Source organism: Centruroides sculpturatus, unplaced genomic scaffold (genome assembly GCF_000671375.1).
Source record: "Centruroides sculpturatus isolate CEXI.00-Female unplaced genomic scaffold, Cexi_2.0 scaffold99, whole genome shotgun sequence".
Taxonomy (NCBI): domain Eukaryota; kingdom Metazoa; phylum Arthropoda; class Arachnida; order Scorpiones; family Buthidae; genus Centruroides; species Centruroides sculpturatus.
Window position 1 is genome coordinate 966,656 of NW_019384321.1, and position 24,552 is coordinate 991,207.

Here is a 24,552-nt window from a genome sequence, read left to right on the forward strand (position 1 = left end):
AAATATTTTCGTTTAATAATTTTCGTCAATTTTCCACAAGTCTCAAAGTAACAATCTATTGATCTATACTGCTTAATACCATTTTATTGCCATAATCATTGCTAATTATGTGTAGTGTTGTTCATGGCTAGATCGATTATAGAAGAAAAATAAAGGGAGAAAATACAATTTAATTGTACAGTACATATTAGAAAACATCGCTTTATTTAATTGTGACGTCTTCCTGGCTATTTTAACTTTTCTTCGTGAAATTTTTATGTATATTTTCTTTTATTTTTATCAAACACCAACTAAAGAAGGACTCCAAAAAAGTGTGATGTGCATTTTGAATGCATTAGTATAAATTTTAAGTTTTTATTCTATACTAATTGTAAAATTTAAATATAAAATATACCACTTTCGTTTGTAATACTGTATATTCACTGGTGTGTGTAATCTTTAAAATTTAAGAACTGGTTAATTTATCAGAAATTAACGTAGTAACTAAGGGCAAAATCAATATATAACATATAGTAATTGATTATATTTAAAATTTAAATTTCTAATTTTGCATTTGTAAACAGCTCACAAATGCGTGAGCCGTTCACAGCCCGGCACACGTATTTGTAGAATCTAAGTGACTCGTACAACATGGAATTCATATAAAACGGAATTATCAACAGTGTTATAGGGGGTCGACTGTAATTTAATATTAGATATAATTTGAGATGATTTGTAAGAGATATCAAATTTATATCACTCACAAACCATACGATATTGTTATATTGATAGCTGATTGAAACAGACTACCATTCTGGGTGATCCAAGTTGAAATTCGGATCCCCAGCTATTTTTTTTGTGGATGCTTCGCATGGAATATATTGAGCGTCGCCCCTCGCCTCTTTGTGGGCCTAGCCGAACCTATGATATACTAAATCAGATACAATCGATAATTCAGACAAATGTGAATTTATTTAACCTAATGGTTCGTGTTTATTTTACTTATTTTTTGCTCTATATATACTTTTACCCCATACCACATTGTGGGAGCGAAAAACTTATAATGGGGGAATCGGGTGGTAACGGATGAGGCCAGAACGTAACGTCCACCGAAAAATTTTAGGGGATATTTTGACTGTCAGAATTCGATCCCAGGTCTTCTACAAGAGTAATCTGACGCTTTAATCGCATCTTCCGTTCGACCATATTAAAGTAGTGACAATATAATTAATTAAATAGAATTAAACAAAACTAAATAAAATAAATAAATTATAGAAAATTATGATAATTATCATAATTTTTTTTTGTAAAATTTTTTTAATAAGCTTAAACAATATCCACTCGTTATCGATTTAACTAGGAGATTGCGTGAGAAATGGCAAATAGTTATATTAAACTAATACTAACAGTCGTGATATTTTATTAATAAATTCAGATCGAACATTTCTTTTGTCGTTAAAATATTTTTTCTCCCGTTTATCAAAGTAGATGTGGCGTTTCAATGTTAATGTTAATATTTTAATGTACAGTTGTACGTTTTTACATTATTGAAACGACCGGAAAAAGTACACTCCACAAATTAACATTTAACAAAAATACCGTTTATTGATCTATATTATTTACAATTTCTACGAGATATTGTTTACAAGTTTAAGATCTTTTCAGAAGCTTAACGCTTCTGCTGAAAAGTATTTTAGACGCTTAGTACAATTGTTAAATGGAGAGGTATATAGAGAGATTAAAACTGAAAATAATACAATAATAATTAAAACTCTGGCGTTTAAACAAAAACTGAAACTAAAAATAAAATCAAAATTAATTAATTAATTAAAATTAAAATTGAAATCAAATCAATTGAAACATAATGTTTCCGAAAGTGTGAGTAAAGTAGTTCTTATCTGTCTTAATTAGTTTGGTTATATTTTATGCAGGTTTCTGCTTGCATAAAATATAACCAAACTCTGTANTCGGTCTTCTACAAGAGTAATCTGACGCTTTAATCGCATCTTCCGTTCGACCATATTAAAGTAGTGACAATATAATTAATTAAATAGAATTAAACAAAACTAAATAAAATAAATAAATTATAGAAAATTATGATAATTATCATAATTTTTTTTGTAAAATTTTTTTAATAAGCTTAAACAATATCCACTCGTTATCGATTTAACTAGGAGATTGCGTGAGAAATGGCAAATAGTTATATTAAACTAATACTAACAGTCGTGATATTTTATTAATAAATTCAGATCGAACATTTCTTTTGTCGTTAAAATATTTTTTCTCCCGTTTATCAAAGTAAATGTGGCGTTTCAATGTTAATGTTAATATTTTAATGTACAGTTGTACGTTTTTACATTATTGAAACGACCGGAAAAAGTACACTCCACAAATTAACATTTAACAAAAATACCGTTTATTGATCTATATTATTTACAATTTCTACGAGATATTGTTTACAAGTTTAAGATCTTTTCAGAAGCTTAACGCTTCTGCTGAAAAGTATTTTAGACGCTTAGTACAATTGTTAAATGGAGAGGTATATAGAGAGATTAAAACTGAAAATAATACAATAATAATTAAAACTCTGGCGTTTAAACAAAAACTGAAACTAAAAATAAAATCAAAATTAATTAATTAATTAAAATTAAAATTGAAATCAAATCAATTGAAACATAATGTTTCCGAAAGTGTGAGTAAAGTAGTTCTTATCTGTCTTAATTAGTTTGGTTATATTTTATGCAGGTTTCTGCTTGCATAAAATATAACCAAACTCTGTAGCACTTTGTAAAGTGTTAGTTTCGGTTTCAGTTTCTGTTGGCGATGAAGGAATGTTTTGCTTTTAATACATATACATAACAGATATAAATATAACAAGTAAAATGGCAAGGCCGATTTTTGGGAAAAACTGTCTTGGGGACTCAGGACTTGACTGAACACCGTTTTCTATGGAAACGAAAAAATGAGCACTCTCCAATCAGGAAAAGCCGACACTGGTAATCGAAGTCCTGGCGTAGACTATGGCAGGCTTCGTTGCTACTGTGAGAGCCAAATTCGGCAAAGAAATTTTTGTTCAATTTAGTTTTTCGTTAAAGTTGTTTTGCTAAAATCGTCAAAGATAATTAAACTGTTTCCCACGGACTTATTTCCTTGTTGAAGATGATACATCGAATGTGTCATCAGGAATCAACGAGTGAAAATGTGACTATTGGCCCCGATGTACTAAACCTTCTAACGAAGTCATGGAATAAACCCAGGAGGAGCCCCCTAAGAAAAAAGAGGGGGGTGGTAACAAGCCGGAGCAGTCGTCTTCAACCATTTTTCCTAAGTGCGTGTGGTCCAAACCGCCTGTTTTAGCCGTCGCCACTTGCCGCCTCCCAAGAAGCCGAGTCAAAAGTGATTACCCTNCATAAAAAGTTCAAAGATGGACGGGGAAACGTGGAAGACGAACAACGCGCTGGATGTCCAACAGCGACCGGAACCGATGAAAACATGGCAAAAGTTCGAAAACTTTTGAGGATTAGAGTCCGCTGCGTCCGAAAAGAGATCGCTGATACCGTCGTCTTCAACCATTTTTCCTAAGTGCGTGTGGTCCAAACCGCCTGTTTTAGCCGTCGCCACTTGCCGCCTCCCAAGAAGCCGAGTCAAAAGTGATTACCCTCCGAACTGAGTTGCCGACCTTTTCTCGATTTGTGCATCGATACGACTAAGACTCACGAGTATTTTAAGGTATTTAGCATCTCGCGAACTTACTGTGCGCGCTCTCTCTCTCTCGGTCAGGATCGCGTTAGTATTACAATATTAACATTTAGTATTAATAAATACTAAATGTTAATATTATAATACAGTGAAACCTCGCTTAACGAGCGTAATTCGTTCCAGAATCGTACTCGTAATGCAAAACACTCGTTAAGTGAAAAACAATTTTTCCCATATAAATTAATGTAAAATACGATAATGCGCTCCATGTCGGAAAAACACTCAAATATTTTTTGTATAACGTTAAATTAAAGAAAACTTTACAATAAACATAGTTAAAGAGCATGAATCATCATCATCTTTTCTTCTAGAGCAGGAAGGAACCAACCTGGAATCAATGTTCCCTCTAATTTTTTTTTGTCGGTAAGCGGAACACATACTTCTCTGAGCAAAAAAAAAATTTGCTGAGCAGGTTCTGAGTAAAAAATATTTCTAATCATATATACTGTATATAAAATCTTATTTTTTTCTATAAGAATTAAAATAATTAATTACTGTCGACCCCCCTATAACACGGTAGATACGTTCCGGTTTTTATGAATACATTTTCTACGAGTCCAGCCAATCACAGCCCGGCACGTATGCAGTTTACGGACTACCGCTATTTGAAAGGTTTCTTCCATAAAATTAATCGATTCTAGACTAATTCGACTCAACATTTCCAAAATACGTATAATTTTTTGGGAATAATCCATATAAACTATGCTATAAACAAAAAATTGTAGGATTACTTACCGAGTGTGCACAGTTCGACTACGCCATTGCTTAAGCTTGTTTTCGTTGTGGACTGAGCATCGAATGGCGGGTGCATGTTTCCTGTTAATTTATTTTTCTGCAAAAACTTTGCTGAACTTTGGAGACATCATTAATATAAATATAATTTTTATGGACGTTAAATAATAAATGGTTTTTAGTAGGTGTGCTGCTCGTTTAAACTCAACGGTTTGTGCAATCATGTCGCGACACGAGTCGGCGATGACGTTTTACCGAATTATAGAAGTTTTTTAGCATGTTTGTACGAATACTGTCTCAATTTTTTCGCCGTGATACAGGAATCCGAACTATAGGAACCCGTGTTATAGGGGGGTCGACTATACTGTACCTCAAATGAAAAGATTTGGTTAATTTGTGCCAAAATGGGCTATCTTTTTTAATTTGGCGCATTGGCTACTTTTTTGTTAAATTATTTCATCGTTTGTTTGGACTAGAACGGAAAATCTACTTCATTGACCTTTAACATGTAGTTTTATAGTTAAATGTGACCGAGACAATTTTTCATCTTCAAATGTGGCCCAAGGAAGCCGAAAGATTGGACACCACTGCTGTACAGTATTGAAAAAGTTTTTAGCTTGTCGGACCACTTTAGCAATTTTGTGAAGCCCATAGACTCTTTCAGAGAAAGATGTTGCTAATGCGTAAAATACATGGACTACAAATGAAATTAATTACAGGCAGATTCGGTGAACTGTTTCAAATGTAATGCATCCCTAAAAATATGTGCAAAAGTCAAAAGTCCGAATACTAACCACGCCGCTCCTTTATCGTGTCCTAGTTCTGCATTATGTTGTATATTATAATCAATATGTTAAAGGTAACAAAAATTAATATTAAGTTAGCATTTGCAATAAAAACAAAATAGCTTGAATTCTTTCACATTTCCGTAAGTATTGTAATGTGAAATTTTGTGTTAAACAGTTTATATCGATATTACTAATATAAAAGCTGTCATCTCTGTGTATCGGAACTGACTTTTTCCTGCTAATTGCAAGGGGTGAATAACGGTTTCTACGGGTGCGATCGGTGGTGGGGATGTCACGTAAGTTACGAGACCCGGCTCAGTTGTCTCAGAGCCTTTGATGTGTGTAGATCGTGCCCGAAGTGAAAGTGTATTTAGTGCTCGCGTCGAGAGCCAAAATGCAGCGAACCATCGAGCAACGTTTTTCCATCAAATTTTGCGTTAAACTGAACAAATCCGGTATTGAGACTTTGGATATGATCCGTGAGGCTTACAAGGATGAATCCATGTCCAGAACGCGTGTTTTTGAGTGGCATAAAAAGTTCAAAGATGGACGGGGAAACGTGGAAGACGAACAACGCGCTGGATGTCCAACAGCGACCGGAACCGATGAAAACATGGCAAAAGTTCGAGAACTTTTGAGGATTAGAGTCCGCTGCGTCCGAAAAGAGATCGCTGATACCTGGATGCCTCATCACGACAATGCGCCCAATCACATGTCGCTAGTTGTGAGGGAGGCACTGGCCAAACAACGTGTGAACGCTGCTCCAACCACCCTACAGTCCAGACGTGGCTCCCCTGACTTCTTTTTGTTCCCTCGTATCAAAGGAGCCTGAAAGGACATCGTTTCAGGATGATTGAGGCAGGTCAAGCAGACCGTCTCAATCGTCCCCAAGGAGTGCCTGAACAGCCTTGTGGTTGCCGTCTTTCAGGAGGCGTATGAAGACAGCAAAAAGAGTTGTCAGGGATGTATTGATGCAGGAAGGTCATATTTTGAAGATTATTAGCTCACTATAATTATTAGCTCACTATACATATATTTTCAATAATTTTCTTTTTATGACTTCAGCTCCAATACTTAGTGGAAAAACCCTATACAATTCATCTTTGTTTTCAACGTGGAATTAAAAAGACTCTCTATTTTGTCAGCAAAAAAAAAATTTCTAGTGGAAAGCATAAGAGTAAAATTGGTCAGGTAAATTTTAATCGAAAAGAATAAGAACAACCAAGACCCCTGAAGGCCGTAAGAATAGCTTTGTCAAGGGCTGCAGAAACACATCACAATATCAAGCTCAACTTGACGCTCTTCTCAATTCTTCAATCTCTACTTTCTCATTAAAAATATTTAGTCATGCTTGACGGGAGAATTTTGAGTATATATATAATTTTCATGTTTCTAATGTGTTTCTAATTTGATACAATTAAATTCATTTCTATCATCTGAATTTGTGTTGACGAGTGAAATAGGGAATAACAGATCTGAATAGTTGTAGAATGAATCTGAACACAGTTTCTCATCAAAATTCTGACAACAAACATTTCCCAGGAAATTAGCAAGATTAATTTTACCTTCAAAATTGAAACTGTCAAATAAAAATCAAATCCATAGACAGTAAAAACTTCGATTTAACGTTACCATTTATTTACCTCTGAATTTGAAAAAATTCCACAGGAAATAATACCAGTCTTCGTCCTGTGGGCAGTAACCACTTTCCATGTCCACCCCGGATTTGGCTAAACCTAATCCATGATGGGCATAGATTAGGGTCAGGGTTATCCGCCCGAAACCTCTACATCATATTTTGTTTCCTGAAGAAAAATTATTTTTTTTAACAATAAATTTTATTTTAATTGTAGTTACATTGAACTACAGTTTATGCGATCAGGTAGTTTGTTCTATTCCCACTAATACAAGTACAGTAGAACCTCGATTATCCGGATTGTTCAAAATAAACAAAAATTTTACGAATTTGCTGATTTTCACTTGGCAAATTACGATACTGTTTACGTATCGTAATTTTTTTTGTTTCTACAATGTCTCACCCGGCACAGTGGCCGTAAACTCAAATATATTTTGCGTCGTAATAAAAAATAACTTGACATACGTATTTATAAATAATTTATTTTCAAATTACATCATTTCTATGACCAAGGGCGCCATAAGGCGTGGGCAACGTGGGCCACCGTCTATGCCTGGCGCCCATCGGACCGCCAGGCATAGGCATTGGCCCACGTTACTTAAAAGCCACGAACGCGATGAAAAAATTTTACTCGTCATAATTTGACAAACTATCGTTTTTTTTTTTTTTTTATTCATAAAAATGCAGTTTCAACTGCTTTTTATGTTACAAAATCCGTCTTCTTGCGCTACCAGAGGGCCTTTTAAACAATAGGTAGTCGGTTAGCGTTGGGCAGTAGTAGTCCAAATTCAATACGAACGTTTATTTCTTGAAAATTTGATCATGGTTTAAATACAGTATTTATTTTTAATATTACCGATATGTCATCAAAAAGAAAACGTGTTGTATTATCATTAAAAGACAAATTAAAGTATTTGTTTCGATTATCCGAATTTTTCCTTATCCGGACTACATTCATCCCCCCCCCCATTAGTCCGGATAATCGAGGTTCCACTGTACTATTAATACAAGTATCAAAGTTCCATGTAGTAGCTTATAGTCACCAAGTTTTTGGTGTCGCAATTTTTGCTTGACTTTCTTTTTAGTCCAGCATTCACTCTCGTGACTATACCATAAGTAGAAACAAATTCGTTTAAAAGGATGTTTTTAGTTGATATCAATTGGTTGGTTATATGAATCATGCTTTGTCCCTAAAAATAAAATCCTTTTGGCCGCTTTGATTCGTAGTTTATCTTAACGAAGTGTTATGTAATTGTTGAAGTAATACATCTTCAATATATGCTAAAAACTCGTTAGCAGCATCTAAGTAGATCAGTGGCATGCCGTGACATTTAATGATAGGAAAGCTGTGTTTCTGTAAGAAACCGAATTCCAGGAGCAATCAGTTAATTGCGCATGATGGTCTAGGATTCATTCGTATTCGTTTGTTCGATAAGCCAGTAAAAACCGTAGACTTCTAAATGTATTTTTCATATCACAATTACATTCTGAATCGCTAGCCACGATATAAGGGCTACAATTAAAAATAAAATAATAAAAACTTACTTGGTAAAATGTGTAGTGGATGTACNCATTTGTATTCGTTTGTTCGATAAGCCAGTAAAAACCGTAGACTTCTAAATGTATTTTTCATATCACAATTACATTCTGAATCGCTAGCCACGATATAAGGGCTACAATTAAAAATAAAATAATAAAAACTTACTTGGTAAAATGTGTAGTGGATGTACAGTACATACCTGGTACAAAATATTCTTCAATTGTATGAATATACTTCTAAAGAAAATTATAATTAAATATAGCTTTGTAAAGAAACGTACATAAAAATAACAAAATATTCTTTACTTTTTAGATCTTAAAACAATCCACTTACAAGTTAGTCAAATAACTCCCTACGAGTGGCTTTCTTTTTTTTTTTTAACTCTTTCCGCCCTGTGAGCACTAAGAGGGCTTCTTTATGCAAGCCCATTATGGGTTCGGCCAGGCCCACAATGGGGCTGCCGGGTGGTGGAGGACCACTTCCGAAAGATTCCTGGGGATTTGTCGATCCGTTCGAATTCGAACCCGGGTCCCCCCAGAGCGGTAGGGTGCCACCTTGACCTATAATTTGTTTTATCCGACTCATTATGGTGCTGCCAGTTGGTGAGGAACGAGTCCACCCTTCTGGGGTTTACCGAACTATCAGAATTCGATCCTGGGATTCCCCCAAACAACAAATTGCCATCTTAGTTACCCGGATGGTTGAGCGGTTAAACTACATCAAACTGATGTTGAGATGTATTGTACTGTACCTATTAAGAAACACCACAAAAAATATCAAATACGATAAAACTTGATCCAAAATTTCGATTTTCTGAATGCAAGATGATTATTATAGAAAGACTATTGTATCATTAGTGCATTAGTCTCCACAAATAAAAGCGGTTATTTGAAGTTTCATCACTTACAAAATAGCAAATTTTGAGCTTCAAGTAGAATATCACGCACGATACTTTGAGATGTATCGAAACGTGATATACAGTACTACTGTACTGTATATCACGTTTCTGTCACTCATTCCTTATGATATACTGTACGTATATCATAAGGAATGAGGTACAGTAGTTAAACACGTTTGCATTTGACTCATTCTATGGCTGTACAAAATAAAATGGGCCTTCAGAAACTTTCCTGGATATCCAAGACATGACGTACGCGTGATAATTAGCTTCGTAAAAACTTTATAAGAACCGCATATTAAGAAAACATTTGATTCAACCGGTAGAAAATATATTATTTATTAACAATTCTTTAAATACTTTTTCCATAGTTAAACTTTCATATAACAAAATAATTATTTCAGTCAAAAACAACGTTATAAAAGTTTCATTTTCAAATTTTATAAATTGGTTATCACATTTATAGATTTAATTTAACGTTTTCGCTGACAAACTGACGGAATTTTGCGTCTTGTGACGTTGTTCCAACATGCCAATGAAGCCACATTCAGAGGCTTGAAGTTTCTTGTAAATTGGTGCGTTGTTTTTCGGATATTACTACTACTCTGAAGTGTAAGAAACATTTTCCATATTATATTTTATTGCTTTGTTTCGTATTTTTTATGGACATATTTAATTATAATGGTTTTTCATCATTTTGTCCTTCGGTAAATGCGGGTGACTCAATTTTGTAGACTACCTAGTTCCATAAAGATTGTTCCAAATAAAAAATATTCTGTGTATAACTGTATAAAATCTCTAACAGTGGCATACTTTATTGGAAAAAATGAATGGGCAAATTCGATGCAACTTTTCAAAAGGCGGCAGAAAAAAAAGTGTTAAAACAATTTAACATAAAATGGATCCGATAAAATTTTGAAACAATTTTAAAAACTCGATCATTCACGCGTAATTTGATTTTATAAATTTTATAAGGCAATGCAACGGAAATTGAGCAAAGAAATGGTTGCATCAAATTAGTAATCGGTATAATTGTCAATCGCTACTTTGTGCATCATACAATAAATCTTTCTTAAATTGTTCTTTAATTTTATGTAATAATTGTGGATCGGATAAAATTTCTACAGCTGTCAAAGCCATAGATTTAGCCGCGATTAAAGTCGGTTGTTGAGCTTTGGCAGAACCTGAAGCTTCCGTGAAAGCTGAAGAATGATTAGGAGCAGAGGTTCCAATCGAGTAAGTCGGTTGGATGCTTGGTACTACGTGAGATACATTCCCTATATCTGAAGAAGCCATGAAAGGAATATATCGTGGATTACCATCCAAAAATTCCACTCCTGAAAAAAATTTACAAATTATAAAAAAATTTTATATTATTATAAGCGCAATACTTGGACACTCGATACTCACCCATCGGTTCTGCATATTTTTTATATGTTCGTGCCAAATAATCGTTTGTTATAAGAGGATCGTATTTCCCATCAGTTATAAAGTCCACTTTTACCTTGCAACCTGTAGCATCGGCCGCAGCTATACAGCATCGTTCTACTCTCTTCTTCAGATTATCTAGTTCTCGAGAATTACTAGCTCTAATATATAACTTCAATTCCGTTTCTTCTGGTATAACGTTAGGAACTTTGCCACCTTTAGTAATGACAGCTGAAATATATTACATAAGTACATATTTAGTGGTTGAATTTTCGTAAAACTCAAATAGAAAAATTACGTACCGTGAATTCGACAAGTGGGTTTTATCTGCTGTCTAAGAAAGGCAATATTGCTGTAACAAGCCACAGCAGCATCCAGTGCATTCAATCCTTCCCAAGGATATCCAGAAGCATGTGCTGCTTTTCCTTTGTAACTCACAGTTAACTAGAAAATATTAATATAATAAAAACTTTGAAATTTTTAATAGTAGAACTTATCGCACAGGAACACTATTAGATGAATAAAATAGACTATTTTGTATAACGGATATACATGTTGAGCTGTTTGCAACTCTTCAGTCCATATTAAACCTTAAAATTAATAAAACTTTTATTCATTTTAAAGTTGTTTTTTTTCTACTTTTTTAGCAAGTTCTACTTTTTACAGTTTTACTAGTTTTTCCCCCTTTTCACCCTGTTGTTTTAAATGCTTTGTTATTCTAGCAATCACATTTGAAACAATTGTACAGTAATGACTGAAGAGATATCAACAGCCTGAAATGCATATCAGTTCCATTGTACAAAATAAAGTCTATTCTATTCATTTAATAGTGTTCTCCTGTATTATAAGTTTTACTTACGGGACATTCCAATTTTCAACGCTGACTCAGCGCTGATCTCAACATTTGTTAAAATTCGTTCCTTTTTTCAACGTTGAGGTAGCGTTGTTGTCAGCATTGACTCAACATACTCAGCACTCAACAGATATGTTGACTGCTACTTTCCAATGAATTGTGGGTAATTGGTAAGACATTTGAATGGAATCCATCTTGCTGAGAATGGAATTATGGGAACTAAGCACTTCGTATTCGAGTTGGAACGTCGTTAATGACGTCAAATTGTTGACTTCAACGCTCAACACTCGCGTTGAAAATTGGAATGTCCCGTTAGTAATTCTGTGCTTATTCCCAAAGAACAAAATAAAGAACAAGAAACAATCAAGTGTTCAAAATTCAATTACTTCATACATCGACATTTCTCTCAAAAGTGGAATGTTTAAAAGCATACAGTTTTTACAACCAATATTTGGTAATTTTTGTCAAACTGCAATTTTTCTAAATCTAAATGCAACTTTCAATTGTCATCAACTTGAAATTGATCAGAAAGTTTCAATTCACAGCTATGATATTTTATGTATAACAATTTTAAGTCTCAACATTTGATTAGGATGTATAGATATAAAAATGTCTTACTTGATTGTCATAAATGTTAGACAAATGAGCATAGATATTTTAGCATAGAACTTTTAGCATACCTAAAGGAAAATAATCTATCCAAAATATAGAGGATCATTTTCATAACCACAATGAGTTTTGGCTAAGCTTGCAATACAAACAGATGGACTATGAGGGATGGAATCATGCTTAGGCTCAAGGGATCTAAGTGTAGCAATGATGTTAACTCAAAACATTTAAACCATTAGAAAAACTTCTAATGGTTTAAATGTTTAGATTCCTTTATATTATGCTAAACTCCTAAAGCCATTTAATATAAAGTTCTCTAATATGTGATATTTATTCTCTACTTTAAAAACTTGTATGTATACAGTACTTTAATCCAGAAATAAAGCTAAATTTATTTAATTTTTAATTATTCTGTAGGAAAGAATATAGTACAGGACTACATTACTTACTGTGTATTTATTATAGAAATTTTGGAATTCTATAATGAACAGCAGATCATATAATAAACTGCATTCAATAACATTTTAAAATTATCTCTAAATTTTAAAATAAATGTAAACTAGAGTACTAAAACACAAATTAAAAAGTTTGTATAAATTGTTTCTTATAACCTTTGTTTTCAATCAAAAGACATTTTAAATTCCACTAAAAAGCACAAAAATTTAGAAACTAAACAATAAAATACTTTGCTCATAAACAAAATTTTGAATTTTATTCTATACAAAGGATAATTTTAAAAAGACAAGCATGGAAGAAGATTAAATTATAATTATTACATATACAGTGGTACCTCAGGTTACGAACGCCCCAGCATATGAAATTTTCAGGATACGACATGAAATTCGAACATATTTTTGCTCCACGATACGAACAAAAACTCACCATACGACGTTACATTAGTTTGCATTTTTCATTTATTTTTGTTACTACAGTTATATTTTTTAATGTATTACTTGGCTTTAATTTGAGTATGTTTTTCGCGTTGGAATGAATTATTTGGTTTTACATGTAATCGTATGGGAAAAGATAATCCACCTTACGACATTTTCATGATACGATCTCAGTTTCGGAACGGATTAATTTCGTATCCTGAGGTACCACTGTAGTTACTAAAAGAAGATCAAATTAATAAACTTATATAATTAGGTTAGTGTAAGTTAGAACAAAACAAAACTTTATCTTATGAAATACTAAACTATTCATAATTTCTGAGTAATTGAATGTGAAAGATTTTCTAGCAGTAATTGTTCATCTTATTACAACTATCATCATTACATACCTTTAGAACACCTATGAATGGAGGATATAGATGATCTGTAGGACTGGGATGAACCATTAAAGCAACATCAATATCTTTAAAAGCACCTGCTTCAATTAATTTAATTTTTCCTCCTCCACCTTCTTCTGCAGGAGTGCCAAGGACTACAACCTACAATAAATGATTATTCGGGAAACAAAATTTAAAAATTTGATAAGAAATTCTGTAAGTTATAATTAATTTCATAAAGTAAAATATTCACAGAAATATTTTGATACAAATATTTCAAATATGAGGGGCTCAGCCGTGGATACAGAGTGGTAAGACTCTTGTACCTCTTAAATCAGCAACTATTCTCTAGAATAGCCCTCTGTCTAAAAGAATGGCTTTTCTTAATTCAAGGAAAATCGAGGGTGGAGGGCTTTAGCTTATATATTAATTTAAAGCAGAATTGGATGATCACATAATCACCTTTTCCTTATGTCAGGATTCCCAACACCAGTTAATCAATTATTTTATACGTGGATTAACATGCGTGTGAAGATGATACAAAAATGGACCTCTCATTTTGATTCAGATAAAGGTTCTTAAACATTTCTTAAACAAATAACAACAAAATTTTTATGAGACAAAATAAACAAAACTATACAAATGGAATCATTAAAATAAATATTTCGAGAGAGAGAGCTCACAATTTCTATCATAAATCATACTACCTTGGGATACTTTTTATCTTCTTCTGTCTTTTGGATTTATATGTCAGTTCTTTCTTGAGTAGGACTTGATTGGCACATATTTATATATTTTCTTCTTTATCTACTGACTTAACGATACATGGGAGTATAAAATGGGCATTGCCCTTCAGGAGATGATATGGAATACAACTTCCTTCTAGGGAATTTCGTGGCGTACTCCCCGAATCATGCAAAATTCTTTCTATTTCTCATGACTGTTCTCCAATCAGCCTTTTGGATTCTCTCATGTGAACAGAGGAAAAGGGATTTATCGAGGAATTAACAATTCCCAGGGTGCTGAGAATTGTAGTAGATAAGGGTAAGACAAAAAGTATGTTTCAACTTCTGTTGCAGGAAGTGACTTTTTATCAGTTTCCCTTGTTTAGAGAAACCTGATTTTCCCACAAAAATCAAAGAATATTTTTCGTTTAAATTTTAACAATTCAATTTAATTATTAATTAGTCACAGGGGCTATTCAGATCTCACAAAAATATCTGTAAGCACAATAGTTATATTAAAGCCAAACAACTGTAGAATTAGATTGGGCTATATTACTGCTACTCTTAATAATTAAATGCTAAATAATTTGGCCTAGAGATAAATATTAGGCAATAAGCACCTCCTCTTATTAATTAATTCAATTTAATTTAAATTATAATTAACTTAAAAGGTCCTGGAAGAAATTAATTGGCCTGGAACAGGACAAATCTGCAACTACTGCTTACTGTGTGGATGATCCAAGCACATTATTTTCTTCCAGAACCATCCAAATTAATTAATAAATATTAATTTAACTATAATTATTAAATTGAATACCAGATGATGCCTAACACCTACCTCTAGGCCAAATTACTTAGCATTTAATTATTAATAGTAGCAGTAATATAGCCCAAACTAATCCTGCAATCATTTGGCTTTGACAAATATCTCAACTAAATTTCTGAAGAACTGAAGATTAGGCTAAAAGCTAATGATGAAATAACTAATGTATGAATAAGTTTCGTAATCTCAACAGTTCACAAAATAAATGTATATATATTTTAACAATGTTATAAATAAATAATACAGAAAATTTAGATTTAAAAATAAGTAAAACAGTCTAATAAACTTGTTTATATTTTAAGATTAAACACACTTGATAACATGTTTACTTATAAGTATGAGGACCATAAACAAAAACTTTAAGTTCATTTTCAAAAAGTAGACAATCCTTTGAAACTATTTTTGTGAATCTAATGTATTTCATTGTTAATTAAAAACTGGATTTAGCCTATAATTTTAGTTTCAAACAATTTAGAGATGATTAATAAGCATTTCTAATTGAATGCTCTTATGTTAAAAATGAAAACTTTCAGTTTCTACTTCAGGTGTTTTGTGTTTTATTTATTGAAAACAAAAACAATCCATTACATAACTATTTTGATCTACAAGTAAACTGATAAAAAATATTGGTAAAAATATTTCAATTCTGCTTACATAGCAACATTGAAATATAAAGAAAAACAAAAAAGGAACTCTGAAATCATCATCCAATTCTTACAGCAGCTACATTATTTAAAAAAAAAAAGTAGGCAGTTAAATAGGCTATATATAACAAGCAGCTTGTAGCTACTAAAATATATTTTAAAGTGGAAGAATGAATTGAAAATAATGAAGAGAAGAAATTTTTGAAAGTTCTTTAGATTTCATTTGTAATATTTTAAATTTTGTTGTAGTATTAATATATTGAAATTATTTCTTACATCAACACCACTAAAAACAAAAATTTCAAAACTGTTAATTAAAATTCAATCTATTTATGGTGGTACCTTGGAACTCAAACTTAATTCACTCCAGAAGGCTGAGTACAACTCTGTTCAGGAACCAAATTATTTTAATTTTCATTATTCCTTGTGGAGAAAAATTTCTGTTCTAAACCCCAAAATACTTATAAAAGCATTTTAACTAGAATTTAACACAAATGATGTTGTTTGAAAGACTTGCATATATTTCCTGTCAACTGCAAATACATAGGCAATACAAAGTGCCAAAATATGCCTATTAATTTTAGCAATAATTTTGTATAATGAAGGTAGGCAACTCCAGGTTTTATTTTATTTTTAAAATTAGTTACTTTTTTTTAAAATCAGAAAATATTTTTATAAATGAAAAAATTAAAGTCAAAACAATTGTTAATCAAAAATTTGTTCTGATAGAACAAATTTTTCATTTGTCATTTGTCAGAACAAATTTTTAGTAGTCTGTTTGTTTGGCACTTAGCCAAACACACAGATTACTACTGAGTGATTTTCCCCAAACAAGCATTCAAATGCTGAACTGAGTTGAAAGCAGACCACTGTACTTGAATTTGAAACATGCAAATTTCTACAAGTAACAATTTTCTGACAATGTTTAACCTGTACTCTGACTATTGTTTACAGTAAATTCCATTTTGGAGTATTTTTATTGTATTGGTACAAAATTTTTTATATGTGAAAAGTCTAAACTTATTCTAGTCTGTTTTCAGTTCAATAATGTCCTTGCTATATACATTTTGATTTTATATTTTACATTAATATTTTATAGTACAGTAGAATCTCGAAAACTCGGCCTAATGTGGACCGAAGGGTGGCCGAGTTTGTGAAAATGCCGGGTTATCGGGAATGGGGTTAAAAAAATAAGTACGAGTGTTTCCTCAGAAAATACTGTACTGTACTTATATGTATTGTTTACTTGAGAATAAACTGCCCATAATAACAGCGAATAAACTGCCCAAATACCCTTAAACAAAGGAAAAGTACGTCCTTTATGAAGGCATAGAGCCTTTACTACATGAAAATGAAAATTAATGAATACACTGTGTACAGTAATTTACCTGATAAGACAGACCTGAGAAAAATACTTTATGAAAGCTTTTATACTTTTATAAAGCTGTCTATAATGAAAATTAATTAACTAAGGATTTTTTTGCCCTGCCAGGGTGTGGCCGAGTTATCCGGAGTGCCGGGTTATCGAGAGCCGAGTTTTCGAGGTTCTACTGTATTTATGTTTATATACATATATTTTACATTTATAAATTTACTAATTTACCTTTCCTTGAATAGTTGTTTGATTCTCCAGAACATTTTTTATGGCAAGTGCAGCAGCAACACCAGCTTCTGCAATCAAATTATGTCCACAAGCATGACCAATTTCTGGAAGTGCATCATATTCACAAATCACTGCAACTTTCGGTGAATTTCCTGTCAATAAATCCAGAACTCATTTCATAATATCCTACGTGATAATATGTGTACAGACTATAATTGTTTACAATTAGATTTATAAATTATGATTATTATAAGAAAACTGATGCTTAGATCAGTTTTCTTGTAATTTTAAGATTTTTCAAAAATTCTTACAATTATATATCAAATATATTTCACTGATTATAGCCTTAAATTTTTGAAAAAGTATTAGTATATTATTATGCACTTTATTAAAGGAAGTGTTTAAAAACAGGAAATTCTGCAATATCCCATTTTAATACATAATTTGTTTTTAGTTTAATTTTAACTACTTTTATCAAACTATATCTTCTTCTTTCTTTCTAAACTGACTATTGAACAATTAATGATGTGGTTATATCCATATAAATGTAATAACTTTTACTAATTACCCAAGAAAAACTGCATATCCTTTAAAAGTATTCTGAACATACAATAATATTGATAAGCAGGTGTATACTGCTTGCAGTGCTTAAAAAAGCAAGTCATTATAACTTAAGACTTTTCATTATATAGGGTGTCCATAAAGTCTGTGTGCAATTTAAAACTATTAGTATTTGTGATAGAGAAATTATGTAGAACGTATTAAAAAATATAGATTTTCTTATTTCCATTGTTTTATTGTATTTTATTAAGTTTCCACATGTCCACCAACATTAATAATACAAAGGGTAATATGATTTTGTAGTTTTCTAAAAACATTTGCCAATTGATTTACAATAATGCCTGAAATCACATTAGTTATTTTACCTTTCAAGTCTTCTAATGATCCAGATTTGGTTGCATACACTATTGTTTTCACATGTCCCCATAAAACGTCAACTCTGGCAAATGTGGAGACCAAGAAGTATTTTTTAAGTTTCAAAAAATTGTTAAATTATAATGTTGAAGAGTTAGTAAATAATTTTACTTAAACTAGGTACATTAAGCTTTCTAATACTTTTTACAGATTTTTTTCTATCAGAAATATTAATAAAGTTATAAATTTTTTAAATTGCACATGAACTTTATGGACACCCTGTATATAAAATGCGAATGCAGGAAATTGTAGCTTTGAAGTATTATTTGATGTTTTCTTCTAAACAATTCTTTGATGTTTTCTTCTTCTGTGTGCATATTTTGAAAAACTCTTCACTAAACTTTGAAAATTTATGTGAGTAATTATATAATTATATTAATTTATTTTACAAACAGGAAGCATTTTTACAATTTTTTTAGGATTAAAATTTTACAAAAAAAACTATTGAAACTCAAAGATCATTGATAATCTTAAGTTGTAATCTATATCAGACATTCAAGTGTAACCTATAATAATAGTTTTGCAACAACATAATCAGGAAATTATGATTAGGTTATTGCAAAACTTGTAAAATATCAGTTTAAAGAGAATTTGAATATGTTTCTTTTTAAGAACTTTGCCATATCATTAAAAAATTTAGAATTTAATAAAAGTTGATATAATTAGAATTATGGAAACAATGTAAGCATTAAGGAAAAAAACAACTAAAAGTTTACTAAGTAAATTTTGATAATAAAACATAAAACTTACATTTCATTTGCTTCTTTAAATTGTATGCTTATTAAAATTATAAATATACATATATTAAGTAAAAATCTGATTACTACTAAATATAATAAATAAATAAACGAACATATATAGTCTACAAATCTTTTTAAAATAAATTGCTTTGTAGTAAATTACTCATGATTTAAATACTAAAAGTAACTTATATACTTGTAATTTATATTTAACTACTTAATAATATTAGTAATAACTGATATTACCGAGTAAAAATGAACATATATTCATTCCTGTAGAGCCAATACAATAGTATATACCTCTGTGGCTAAATTATATAATTAGAAGCAACTGTATTTTTAATTTTAAAACTAGCACCTTCAATACCATTGAAAAAATGTATTTGATCCAAAGCTTAAATAACAAATCAGATGCTAGCTTCTGTCATCTACAAATGTGAGGGATCTGGATTGACAGTTGCAAAATCTGTAGGCAAATATTCCATAGATGATAATGTGCCTGTATGTCTCCATGCAGGAGTCCTACAAGATACTAAAGATTTCTGTAAATTGCAAATTCAGGAAATTGTCCATTTGGTATGATATAGTAACTTATTACTACTGTTATGTTTGCACTAATAAAGTTTCATTAAATTCCAATGGTTCCTCCTCAGAATGTAACTTATTTTGTCAATGTATACACAATAAAAATTTTAAAATTTAAAACAGCAAATATTCAGGATGCCAAATACTGTTTATTTACTTACAGGTATCATTTGATTGATTTATAGTAAATATTTTAAAACTATACAGAAAATTTTCTTGGATTCAGAACAGTTTAATTTAGATTAAAATTATCTTATTAGAAAATTTATATTTCAGAATATGTCACTCACTATATTTTAAGATTCATTCCAAATTCCCAAAGTTATGAAACATGTGATGTAAATTTACATCATAATGTACAAAAAAAATACATTAATAGTAAATTGATAACAACTTGTTATCTTAGAAAGCAATTTTAAAATGTTTTAAGTGATAAAACTAAAAGATTGTTGAATGAAATATTTCTCCGTTCACCAAAAAAATTAATCTGCTGATAAAATATGTGAATAGCATTTATCTGAATATACAAAGTTGAAGGATACTGAATTTAATCATTTCGAAATGCAGATAAATGAAAAAAAATTAAAGTTTTAATATTTGAAAAATAAATATCAGTTATCAGCATTAATTTAAATGCACCAATTACTTTACAAAACTTCTACTCTCATTTTATCATATTACCTTTCAAAATATTCCTGTTAAAAATTAAGCAAATGGAAATATCAAGGCTAATTATTATATCCTGTAATTTGAATTGTACATTTATTATGAACAAGTTTAAAATAATTAGTTACATCCTAACGTTATTATTTTGTTAAAGAGATCCATAATATTCGACAGATTCACACACACATTTAGTTATTTCTAAAATTGATAATGGGAAACAAGTTTTTATATAAATATAACTAGTTCCTGACTTTCAGAGCTAATTCATTTCTAAAAATATGTACAAAACTGATGTGCAGAACTCCAATAATGCAATTTTATGTTATAAAGAATTTTCTTTTTAGCTTCTGAAAATGAAAATCTAAAAAGATAAGAAAATTTTACAGTGAGTATGTTATAATGCTTATAATAGTATATAAAACTTGAAAGAACAGATTAAACAGAAATTTTCACAACATTTTTCTGTTACTAAAATTGAAATTGGCAAAATATGCCACCACATGATACATTCAATTGACAAATAAATTTTAAGCTAACTGAAGGGCAAATTTGGTATGTAAAAAGTGATATTTATACAATACTTTAATATCTGTAAAAGAGCAAGTTCTTTAAAAGTCAGATTGATTGTATGATAAATTTAAATTTTAGAAAAGCAAAGAAAATCTATGGATAATTGATGCATGATTTTCATTCATGTAGTCATTCCTATTTTTGACTTGAATATAAACACTAAACAACTAGAGAGTAGACTTTTGTTTCTATTCTTGGTTTGTGAAAGATAAATATGCAATTTGTTTAGTCACTCTGTACTAATATTAATATTTGTGTGATAAAATGTGAGACAACAACAACTGATATGAGATTTCACTGTTTTGTTTACAATTATTAATTACACATCTAATCTATATGATCAGTATCTTTTTATGTTTACTTGTCTATTTGTTTGACTTGGCATGATATTTAGTTATTTTTATGCCAGAAAAATAATTGTTACTAAATCACAGACTTAAAAAACTGTTTACTGCCCTAAATTTGTTTATGGAAAAGTTTAGAAATTTATTGTTCCAAATTAAATAAGTTAAATTCAAATTTCAATTAAAATAAATCTTATTAATCATTTACAATAAAATAAAATAAAAAAATTCACACATTGGCCAATAGAATTTTACAACAAATATAAAAATGCATTAACGACATGAATGTCTTACTATACGTCATTTCAATCACCAGTAATACTCCAAAAATGGTATAAAGATGACCTTTTGAGGTTATGCATCCACAGAAAACAAGTCGAAACCATTTTTGGAGTATTGCCGGCAATTGAAACAACAAATAAGAAGACATTTGTTAATGTATTTTTATATTTATAATAAATCTTAACTTATACATTTTTTAAAAATCCAGTTACAACGATTAAGCAATACACACAAAACCAATATCAGACAGGAACAATGCACAGTGCTTAATTTCATATACCAAGTTTAAGTCATCGTGCTCTTTTGAGGATTCTACTTTCTTCATTTACATGAAAATAGTCTACAAAACAGAAAAAACTGGTTAGAAAATGTCATTAATCATATTTTATATTGAAGCCATGGCTGGACTTTTCACATCTCCATGTTAAAACATATTAATGCCTTCCCCACCATTAAATACTGATACATACAAAAATATGAGGCTCTGATCTGCAGTTTGTTAAGTTTATATGCTAAACAAACTGCAGCTCAGGGAATCAGTTAGCAAATTTATAGTTTCTTGAATTTGAAATTTAGGATTTTGCAAACAGGAACTAACTGATTTTTATGGTAAAATATACTTATTAATTACTCACTTTACCTCTTCCATATTCAGCTCTGAATGCAGTTGGAAGGATATAATGTTTTTCAACGTTAAAACCAAACTCTTCCAAGAAAGAAACTAATGTCTGGTGAGAGCAAACCTCTTCATAATTCAACTCTGGCTTATTCCAAATATCTTGACTTAACTGGTTCAAGCGAGAGCTATACTTGTCGACGATACAGTGAACCAATTTACTAACTTCTTCCATTTTGCGCGTGCTTTCGGCTATCAAACAGCTGGAACATTTTTTTTATATAGCTACAGCTCAGCGCTCCCTGGTGGAATTATTTGTTTAAAAAATATTTTAAAATTTATAAATTTTGGATATATTAATATTACAGTTTATATGTCTACTTTTTAATATTAAAAATATATTAGAATTTTCTATGTCCTTATTTATGCGAACACATTCTTATTTTGTGGAAGTAAAAATGTTTGCCCGCACAAATTTTTAGCCAATTTCCTGTTTTGTCCGCATTTGTAAAGTGCGTTCGTAAAGTCAAACGAGTTAGGGCTATTTCACACTATGACCGACTGGACCGACTGGCTCGACTCCAAGTCGTGTTGCCATGGCAACAGCAGTCTGCCGACCGACTAGTCGTTCCAGTCGGACAGATTTGAAAAGTTAAATATTTGTAGTCGGGTCGGAGCAGTCGGTGAGCTACAGCCAATGAGAGCTTCGAAACTATAACCAATCAGAGTTTAGATTTATCCAATCTACGTCGAAGTTAGAAAATGGCGGAAAAAGCTTTAATAAACTAAGTCAGACCATATCCGTGGCTTTATGATATTCGGCGAGCCGATTATAAAGACAACATAAAAAAAATAATTCTTGGACGGAGATTTCCAAGAAACTAAACGTTGTAGGTACGTGATTGACTAATCTAATAATGACGCGATATATCTAAATGCACGATCGCTTTCCATAACGGCCATGTTTTCTGTTTAGTTTAAAAAACTTACCATGATTGGCTAGAGTATTGATCTATATCACGCGTTCTGATTGGTCCTTATGAGTCGGCCACCGACATTTAATCGTACTTAGTATGAATGCTTTTACTACTAGTCGGTCCGATTATAAAATCGGTCGGGTCGGACCAGTCGGTCATAGTATGAAAGAGCCCTTAGGCGAATTACTTCTGTTCCTTGAACACTGGGAGTTCGGTCGTTGGTTCGTGCCTTGCCAGGACGGAGTTTTTCGGAGTTTATCCACCGGGTGTTTTCCGGGTAACGCCTGAATAGGGCCCAGTTATACTCAAAAGACTTTCCGGAAGACATTACTACAGTGGCGTGCCGTCATTGGAAGCGGTGGGTGCGCCGCTTTCCTTGTATTTTCTAAAAAATAAATACATATTAATTTTAATTATATGAAAATAATCGCACAATATTTTATTATAACCGCATTATGTATCTTATTACAAATTTCTATACTACACGTGAAAAAAAATAAGATTGCTATTGTATATTCAAATATTAGTGGCGGAGTGGAAGCACTGTATTGTCAGCTTCCAACAGCCAGATTCGCGCATGCGCTTCACAGAGCACCAAAACTCACCCGGTTTAGCTGGTGGAAGCCTAGGACCTAAGGTGGATGCTACACGTATACCGCATCCAATTCTATCCAGGACCGGTTCTGGGCTGTTAGCCGCCTGTCCGCTAGATATTTGGCCGCCTTCGCCCGATTACGTGATCACGAGTAGATTTATAACTTAACCCAACCGTTAAGAATTTACGGTTATGTTTTTATGATAGTTCTGTATAGTTGACAGGAGTTTTAAAAAATCCATTAAAATATTTGATATTTTTATTCCGCTCCGATAAATTTAATGAATGAGAGAGATGCACGAGGTACAGAAAAAGCTCTAGAATTTATTTTCCTTAAATTACGATTTATGTATCCGTTTGTCATTAAAATTTGTCTTTCCACTTTTTTCCCAAGACTACAAATATTCGAGTACAAAGTAACTGGTTTCGACTTACAGTATTTTTACTTAGCGGCCGGATGGCCGAGCATGTCAAGGTGGCAGCCTACCGCTCTGGGGGACCCGGGTTCGAATCCGAACGGGTCGAAAAATTCCCAGGAATTTTTCGGGGGGTGGTCCGTTCGGATATGTCGGGCCCCGTCCCTCACCACCCGGCAGCCCCATTGTGGGCCTGGCCGAATCCATAATGGGCTTGCAATAAGAGGCCCTCTTAGTGCCCACAGGGCAAAAAGAGTTAAAAAAAAAGTATTTCTACTTAAGTAGTTAAATAATTAAGCGATTAGGGAATTGGGGACATAAACAAAACTCTGACGAAAGAGCCGGAATATTACTTAAACAAAAGCTTAACCGAGCCAATCTCTAGCCGAGTACAGTGGGGACTGATTTCTTCGTAATATTAGACGTAACATAAACAGAAATTTTGGAAATTTCCGTGGACACCTGGTCCTAAAACGAATTAGTTAGAAAACAAATGACTATT

General features: G+C 31.7%; 2 protein-coding genes across 2 annotated transcripts; one reads left to right on the forward strand and one right to left on the reverse strand.

Moving 5' to 3' along the window:
- Positions 1-5,652: 5,652 nt before the first annotated feature.
- On the forward strand, positions 5,653-6,090 carry LOC111625571 (putative uncharacterized protein FLJ37770). Its single transcript, XM_023368752.1, has one exon. It carries the CDS (start codon positions 5,653-5,655, stop codon positions 6,088-6,090), a length of 438 nt encoding a protein of 145 aa, XP_023224520.1.
- A 3,582-nt stretch (positions 6,091-9,672) lies between these two features.
- On the reverse strand, positions 9,673-22,366 carry LOC111625775 (peptidase M20 domain-containing protein 2-like). The gene is made up of 6 exons (XM_023368999.1): positions 22,087-22,366; positions 17,285-17,436; positions 13,502-13,651; positions 11,063-11,204; positions 10,743-10,991; positions 9,673-10,669 (listed from the first exon to the last, which is right to left on the reverse strand). The coding sequence occupies exons 1-6, from the start codon at positions 22,295-22,297 to the stop codon at positions 10,368-10,370; spliced, it is 1,206 nt and encodes a 401-aa protein (XP_023224767.1). The 5' UTR covers positions 22,298-22,366; the 3' UTR covers positions 9,673-10,367.
- Between the last annotated feature and the right edge of the window lie 2,186 nt (positions 22,367-24,552).